This window comes from Hyaena hyaena, unplaced genomic scaffold, assembly GCF_003009895.1.
Source record: "Hyaena hyaena isolate Hyena2069 unplaced genomic scaffold, ASM300989v1 scaffold_569, whole genome shotgun sequence".
Taxonomy (NCBI): Eukaryota; Metazoa; Chordata; class Mammalia; order Carnivora; family Hyaenidae; genus Hyaena; species Hyaena hyaena.
In genome coordinates, this window is record NW_024081202.1 from 468,842 (window position 1) to 477,743 (window position 8,902).

An 8,902-nucleotide genomic window follows, 5' to 3' on the forward strand; every position below is an offset into this window, starting at 1 on the left:
TAAAATTGTTAAGACATACTAACATGTGTGAAATGTTATCCTGTGGTTTGACTTGAACTTCCCTGATGATTAGTGATATTGTGCATCTTTTCATGGTCCTGTTTACCATTTGCATAACTTCTTTGGAGAAATGTTTCTTCAAGTATTTAGCTCAATTTTTAATCAGATTATTTGTTTTTGTTGCTATTGAAAAGTTTAGGAGTTCTTTATATATTTTGGATTTAATCCCTTACCAGATAAATGGTTTGCAAATATTTTCTCCCATTATGTAGGTAGGTTGCTTTTCACTATGCTGATTGTGTCTTTTTTTGTGCATATTTCCCATTCTCTTTGACTTTTTTTGTTTTCATTTTTTTGGGTTTTCCCCCCCAAGATTTAAATAGACTCCTTTATGTTATATCTATGGTCTTCTTCTTTTCATTTTTTGGGAAAAAGTTTCTTTTGTGTATATTAAGATTTATTCAACTTGGTTTAATAGTAAATTTGTCTTTTCCTAATTGGGATAAAATTCACATAATTTCACTGCTTACAATTCTGAAGTGTACAATTTAGTGGTTTTTAGTATATTCACAACTTTGTAAAACCATCATGACTATCTAATTCCAGAACATGTCCATCTTCCCCCCAAAAAAATCTTGTACGTGTAGAAGTCAATCTCAATTCTCTCTTCCCATATCCTCTGACAAAAATAAGATATTTTTTTTATTTTAAATCACTGAGTTTAGGATAGTTTGTTATATAGCAGTATTGCAGGTAAGCCGACTTAGCCACAGGTTTATAAATACAGTTATATAATGCATATATTTTAAATTTAAATCTATTTACTATGATGATCTTTTTCCATGTACTGCTCCTCCTTTTATATTTCTCACCGTGGTTAAGTAATTTTCCATTATCATTGATGCATTTAAATTTCTTGGTGTGACATGAAAGACCTTTGCTAATATAACCCCAAATTATTTTTGTTTAAAATTTTTTCAATGTTTTTACATATTTATTTTGAGGGAGAGAGAGGGAAAGAGAGAGCAGGGAAACAGCACAGAGAGGGGGGAGAGAAAGAATTTGGAAGAGACCTGCACTGCTAGTGCAGAGCCTAATATGAGGCTGGAACCCATGAAAATGTGAGATCGTGAGTTGAGCTGAAATCAAAAGTCGGACCCTTAACCATCTGAGCTACCCAAATGGCTCCCCACATGATTGTTCTAGTTTTATGTACCATGCTATTTTCCACTGTCTCCTCACATACGTAGGCTAAATTCCTGTCACACTGTGCTTTTTGTTTTTCTCTCAATGTGCTAATAATTTTGAAAAAAATATATATATTACAATTTGAAAAACAACTCATAATCATTTTATTTTACAAAATATTTATTATTGTTTTGTAGAAATTGACATTTTCAATGTATTTCCAATGTTAGTTTCTCTTCATTTACGACTTTAGCTTACTGCATACTAATATTTAGAATTCTAAAGATCCTCTATTTAATGTTATTTTCAAACAATACTGAATTGTACAAGGGAAGGAAATTCATACTACCTCATATTCTTATTCTCAAGAACCAGTATTGTTATATTATTTCCACCTAGCCAAACATAATTTAATTGGTAAGTATCCCTCTTTCCAAGAAGAGTTCAAATTCATTGGCATTTTCCAGTAACATATTGACAAACACATTAAATCCTAGAAGTGCGCCAATACTCTCATTGCCCTGGTCATCCAAAAGGAAATCCACCATTTCTATCCACAAATTCCAATAACAATTACTACAATGCACCTGTGGTGGTTTAGGTGACCATAGGTATCCTAGAAATAGCTTGTAACAATTTTTACATACCTTCTGTGCCTTGATGGAATGTTGTTTACTTTGTTTACAACCCGGAATATTTTTACTTATCCTTCAAGATTAGTCCAAATGACTTCTTGTGACGTCACTTCTGTTTTCCTGATAGAGTTAGCTGATCATTCTCCTTGCTTCTCACAGCACTTTTGTAATATTGATTATATAAATAGGTTTAAAAAATAGGTTTATTTTTTGTTATTTTTTTCCTTTCATAGTTTATTGTCAAGTTGGTTTTCATATAACACCCAGTGCTCTTCCCAACAAGTGCCCTCCTCCATGTCCATCAGCCCCCTTCCCCTCTCCCCCACTCCCATCAGCCCTCAGTTTCTTCTCAGTATTCAAGAGTCTCTCATGGTTTGCCTCCCTCCTTCTCCCCAACTATTTTTTCCCTTCTCCTCAACTATTTTTTCCCTTCTCCTCCCCCATGGTCCTCTGTTAAGTTTCTCCTGATCCACTTACAAGTGAAAACATATGGTATCTGTCCTTCTCTGCCTGACTTATTTCGCTCAGCATAACACCCTCCAGTTCCATCCACGTTGCTCCACATGGCCAGATTTCATTGTTTCTCATTATCATGTAGTATTCCATTGTATAGACAAACCACATCTTCTTGATCCATTCGTCAGTTGATGGACACTTAGGCTCTTTCCATGATCTGGCTATTGTTGAAAGTGCTGCTATGAACATTGGGGTACATGTGCCCCTATTATTTTTTGTTTTCATGTCTTTCTTCCAAATAGCCCCTCATTTACCTAAGGATATTTATTTTAAGTGAATTATCTTTGACTTCCTAGCCCTACCTAGCGCAGTGAGTGCTGGGGCAAGGGTGCTGAATAGATGTTTGCAGCAGCCATGATCCTTCCCTCCCCTGCTCCACAAACATGCACCCATAATTTCTTTTTTAATTAACTAATTAATTAATTAATGTTTAAATTTGCATCCAAGTTAGTTAGCATATAGCACAACAATGATTTCAGGGGTAGATTCCTTAATGCCCCTTACCCATTTAGACCATCCCCCTTCCAACAACCCCTCCAGCAACCCTCTGTTTGTTCTCCATATTTAAGAGTCTCTTATGTTTTGCCCCCTTTCTGTTTTATATTATTTTTGCTTCCCTTCCCTTCCCTTAGGTTCATTTGTTTTGTATCTGTGAGTGAAGTCATATGATATTTGTCTTTCTCTGGTTGGCTAATTTGGCTTAGCGTTATACTTTCCACATAGTTGCAAATGGCAAGATTTCATTCTTTTTGATTGCCAAGTAATACTCCATGGTGTGTGTGTGTGTGCGTGTGTGTGTGTGTGTGTGTGTGTACACCACATATTTAAACATTCATCCATTGATGGACACTTGGGCTCTTTCCATACTTTGGCTATTGTCCATAGCACTGCTATAAACATTGGGCTGCATGTGCCCCTTTGAAAAGCACACTTATATCTCTTGGATAAATACCTAGTAGTGCAATTGCTGGGTTGTAGGGTAGTTCTATTTTTAATTTTTTGAGGAACTTCCATACTGTTTTCTGGAATGGCTGCACCAGTGTGCATTTCCAAGAGAAGTGCCAAAGAGATTCTCTTTCTCCGCATCCCAGTCAACATCTGTTGTTGCCTGAGTTGTTAATGTTAGCCATTCTGACAGGTGTGAGGTGGTACTCATGTTTTTGATTAGTATTTTCCTTATGATGAGTGATGTTGAGTATTTTTTAGTTTGTCTGTTAACCATCTGGAAGTCTTCTTTGGAGAAGTGTCTATTCATGTTTTTTGCCCATTTCTTCACTGGAGTATTTGTTTTTTGATGCACTCATCATTTCTGAGCTTGTTTCCTGTTTCACAAATCTTTCAGAAATTTCATTGGCCTGGAGAAAAAAATATTCAATATCCCATTGCTATCACGGTAAACCTCACCAATTGGCATGTCTGTTGCAGATTCCTACATGTGAAAACCCTCTTCACTCCAGAAAGACAACAGAAGCAGAGATGTCACAAAAAGTTTGCAGTATCCCACACAATACCTCAACTCCAAATGGAAAAAAAAAGGTCCTGCACCCACCACAATCTGAAATGGAAGTCAACATATGGGAAATAAAGCCTCCTGATTTCAGTTACAAACTGTATACATCTTTGAGATTTCCAGAAAAAACATCAAGGACTATTAAGGAAAAACAAGGGAGGGGGAAAAAAGGTAATTTCCCAGAAACAATGCTTCACCTGCCCAAAATAAGGAATCATCCCAAGAAGGCCATATCTCCTGAGTTTATAACTACATTCCCACATCTGGATTCAAATGAAGTCAAGTTAATGTTTGTGAAGAGTGGAAAATATCCAAATGGCGTATACCTCAATCCAAAACCATATGACTTTCGACAGGTACAAAAGAGTGTTTAATTTGAAAAAACAAAACAGATTAGGAGAAATATATATTATTTTTACTCATTTCTTAATTATGACTACTATTACATGAGCAAAAAGGTATGTGCATATAGTATGTGTAAGTCTGCATCCTGATTTCCCATGAAACAGTATAATTCAGATTCAGCAGCAAATGACAGAGGAGAGAGGTAAGACCATGGTTAATATTTCTGATGTGGGATGTGGTTTTATCTGCTGTGAAGAATGACCTGGGGTGGCCTTTCTTAGTTTTGAGAACAGTTGGGGCTTAGATGTGATTGGAGAACAACCTCAATTGCTAGTTTACAATCTAGAAGTAACAAAATCAACTCATGGAATGAATGGATGAATAAATGAAAATTGACAAAGGGGCATTACATTACTTTCACGAAGCTTTCCAGGTTTAATCATTTAAATAATATGTGGACAAGAATTCGATTTATAATATAGTGGTGGAGAACATATATTTAAGGAGATGCAAATGATTAAAAATGTAATTCCTTTAGAATACGAATATATTCTATACTTAGGTCTATAATTTAACACATAAATATGACTCTTGTTCAGTAATGAGAGAAGTAATAGGATTGATAAAAGAAACAAAAAAAATAGCTACAGAAAAGAATAAATTTATTCCAGTGGAAAATATAAAAAACATTTAGGAACAAGGCCTCTGGGATCAGATTCTCTATCCTTACTCTCTTACTTTATAATAATTTTGGACAAGTTATTAAGCCTCGTATTTATTTATAACATGGGATAACAATATTTCATATTATATGGCTCTTTTAAGTAATGAAGGAGACAGTTATACATAAAGTGCTTACAACAGGGTCTGGAATATCGAAGCATTTAATGAATGTTAACTGTTAGGAGCTCTTAGGATAAAAGCTAGAAGATTCAAGAAGCCTTGGTTCTATAACCTTCTTTACTCATTTAAGGCATCTATGTCTTTACATTTGCAGGAAATGAAGTATATTACCTTTTGGAAATGATGGGAAGTCAGTTAAAACACAAATGTCATTGGTTTACTCAAAAATTTCACTAGTTACAGTTACAATTATAAAACTTGAATAAATAGGGGCGCCTGGGTGGCTTAGTCGGTTAAGCGTCCGACTTTCGCTTAGGTCATGATCTCGCGGTTCGTGGGTTTGAGAGCCCCGCATCGGGCTCTGTGCTGACTGCCAGCTCAGAGCCTGGAGCCTGTTTCAGTCTGTGATTCCCTCTCTCTCTCTGACCCTCCCCTGCTCACGCTGTCTCTCTCTCTCTCCTAGAAATAAATAAAAATATTAAAAAAAAAAACTTGAATAAATAAAGTTTAAAGAATGGGAGACATTTTAATTTTCGCTGAATTAATTTGTTTTTATGAAAAAGTGAATTGGAGACAGTGCAATACAAATTGTGCAACCACCAGATGTCAGTAGAGGTTTTTTTTTTACCTAATGGTGCTTCATTCACATTTTTTTGATTGAAGAGTGAAAATCTTGTATCAGGATTTCCTTTGGGACTTTTAATATTTTCCTATTTGCCTAGAGCAGAACCTAGAATCACTCACTAAGAAGACTCTGTCTAAATTCTGCTTGAGTTCACCCTTTTGTGCTGCATTGATTCAGCTTTCAAACAGAGACATTTGTGGTGTTTTATTTAATTTTAGCTTCTGGAAGTATACAGATGCTATTTCAGTTCATATTAATTCATTTTAAACCATCTTTAAAAGAGTACTTTGTGGTGTAGTTTGTTGAAAATAACAAGTAATTACTCTATTCCAGTCACAGTGAATTATTTTAGCTTTGTTAAATGTTACATCATTTAAATAAACTCAGCTCCAGAAATATAACATGTAACTCTATTTGCATTTAAGGTTAAATGCAAATTTTGATTAGATTCCTTTAATTTTATGCTGTTTAAAATGTCATTTCTCATTTATTCACAGAAGGATATTTGAAGTACTATGTTCCACTAAAAGATTAATTGGTTATACAGTGTCTTGAATTTGATTATTCTTTAAAATGTTCATATGCAAATTATCAAAATTGCATTTTACCAGTGAATAATTAATACTTATAAAATCACACTCCAATTATTATGTTAGTAATAAATAATATGTATGTTTAATCTTCTCTTTACATATCCAGTATCAATGTAATTTACCAAACTTTGTGACAACTTATGAAAGGGACCCTTTTGGATTAAAATTTAAGTCCAGACACTTAAGTACAGGTAAGCCTTTATCATGACGTTATTAATATGGCAAAAAATAAACTTTCTGCATTATATCTTAATAGTAAATCTTGTAAAACCATGTAACTAAAATGGTGTTTTTAACCTATCACCTTTAATAATATGGTAATTTTTTAAATGTTCAGTTAATTAATGGAAACAATCCACTGACTTTGTTATATATATATACACAAATATATAACTGTTAGTTATATACAACTGTTAGTATATTGTTGAAGATTGAGTTTTTAAGTCACAGTGTTCTGTTTAGAAAACCAATAGAGTAAGGGCTTCAGGGTATAGACCAAGAAGCAAGCTGCATAGCTTTGAATCTTGTCTTCACTGCCCCAAGTTACCTAACCTGTCTATTTTTTGGCTTACTCATCTATAAAGGGGAATGGCAATAACTGAATTTATATCATAGAATTATTGTGAGCATTAAATCTATCATACACATGCAGGTCATGTATAATGTGTGTGTAGCAGATGTTGTCTGGTACATGGTAAATACACACAAATACACACCTTATTACTGTGGTGCCATGTGAATAGTGCTCATCCAGAGTTAATATATCCAGTGTTTATTATTTGAGCAAGGGTGATAACACATGTACACTGTATTTACATACTATAGTTATATATCAGTTAGCAAAAAATCAAACCGATCTTAATGGTGGTGGTCTCTGAGTAACGGGGAAATGGTTGAATCTATTTTCTTCTTTTAAAAATGAGAATCAAGTATTTTTTTTAATTTTAAAAAATATTTATTTATTTTTAGGAGAGAAAGAGACAGAGCATGAGCAGGGGAGGGTCAGAGAGAGAGACACACACAGAATCTGAAGCAGGCTCCAGGCTCTGAGCTGTCAGCACAGCTGACAACATAGGGGTAAAACTCACGAACCATGAAATCATGATCTGAGCCGAAGTCAGATGCTTAACCCAAACACCCCTAGAATCAAGTAGTTTCACAATTATGAAATTAAGATAATTTATTTATAAATAATGTCCACATTTTCGCATCAATTATATTGATAAAAGTCTTGTCTATGTGTGTAATTAAAATGGGACATGCCAACTTTCCTTACTATATGTAAGTCACTACAGGAAAAAATGCCAAGGAAACTTTATAAGACCTAGACTCTGATATCAAGAAATTTGTAAGTAAAATTTAAGTTAGAATGCAAAATATGCCATTCAAGTCGCAAAGCATTACTGAGAAGTTTACAAGGAGATTTCCAGGGAAATAAAAGGTGGGATTTGAATTAGAGTTTGAAGAACATTAATTTCCATAGAAATGCTGGGCAGGATAAGCAGTACTTTATTTAGATTTGCATTATAAATTGCCCAACAGTTTTTCCTTCCTAGGCTCTGATCTCCAACTATATTCTGAGAGATATGAACAAAGACCTACGTAACTGTTAAGTTTCTTATTTGTCTCCATATTTCTAGTACATGAGTGTCAGTCGCTGGAAGATGATAAACAGAAGAACAATACGGAAAGATTTATCACCTACAAGCCTCATGAATGCACCTGGGACCCAAAGCTAATTTTACCAAAAGACCCATGGCCCATTAAATCAGCTTCCTACACGGTGAGCTTGACTCTTTCTCTATAGCTCTTGGAAAATGTCTCCAACACTGTTATTAATGATTGTCTTGACGTAGGAATTTTTAATTTATTGTTAGCATATATAGTGAAAGATATTCTTATGTTTGAGAATAAAGCAGAAAGATCTCTTCTTTTTCTTAAAATACAAATAGTGAATTTTTTAGAATTTTGGATTTTCTTTTCTTGGTAAAAAGATAGTTGGTATGGTATATTGAGGCCTGAGTACTGTGAAGAATTTTCCCCAAATTTTCTGCCACCTTATTTGGAGCAGCCCATTGAGTGAATTATACTCAAGTAAAAGGCCTGACAAGAAGACTTTGTCAGACACTCAGAGAAAGATGTTAAGAAAGCAAATGTTTACCGGGGCTCAAATTCCACCCTGGACAAGTAAGCCTGCCTTGTATCCCCGTATGTCCAAAAACAGCAAGATGTGTATGCAGCACACAGAGCAAGCTTTTAAAGTTAAGATCTTAAATAGCAATTTTAAAAAGATAAACAACAATTAAAGTCAGTACATGTTTGTTTTTGCTAACTTCCTTTGTGCCATCTTCCTTAAGAGACATAGAAGGCAACGAGATGTATACAGTGTATTTATGGATCGTGTAGAAGAAAAGTTTATCCAAACATGCAAGAACAGGTAGGCAAAAACTTCTAGTTTTGTTGTTGGATACTCACGTTAACTTCTTGGATTTGCTGCTCAAATGATCCTTTCAATAATATGTTCTTTATCCCACAAGCTCTATCACAAGAACTATAAATGAAGTATTTGCATGATGCTTAAACCATTTTAAGTGGAGTCTGAAGAACGCAGTTCCTTATTTCTTATTTCTCCTAGGTTCAGTGGAAT

The 8,902-nt window shown here is 34.5% G+C and overlaps 1 protein-coding gene across 1 annotated transcript; it reads left to right on the top strand.

Annotated features, from left to right (window-relative positions):
• The first annotated feature begins 3,817 nt into the window (after positions 1–3,817).
• Positions 3,818–8,696, top strand: LOC120248156 (uncharacterized LOC102725191 homolog). The gene is made up of 4 exons (XM_039256393.1): positions 3,818–4,205; positions 6,362–6,446; positions 7,896–8,038; positions 8,613–8,696. Exons 1-4 carry the CDS (start codon positions 3,900–3,902, stop codon positions 8,694–8,696), a joined length of 618 nt encoding a protein of 205 aa, XP_039112324.1. The 5' UTR covers positions 3,818–3,899.
• Positions 8,697–8,902: the final 206 nt, after the last annotated feature.

Coding starts and splice junctions, on each gene's coding strand:
- LOC120248156 (XM_039256393.1), top strand. CDS start 3,900: ATGGAAGTCAACATATGGGAAATAAAGCCTCCTGATTTCAGTTACAAA. Junction 4,206..6,361: donor AACCATATGACTTTCGACAG/GTACAAAAGAGT, acceptor TTACATATCCAG/TATCAATGTAATTTACCAAA. Junction 6,447..7,895: donor GTCCAGACACTTAAGTACAG/GTAAGCCTTTAT, acceptor CCATATTTCTAG/TACATGAGTGTCAGTCGCTG.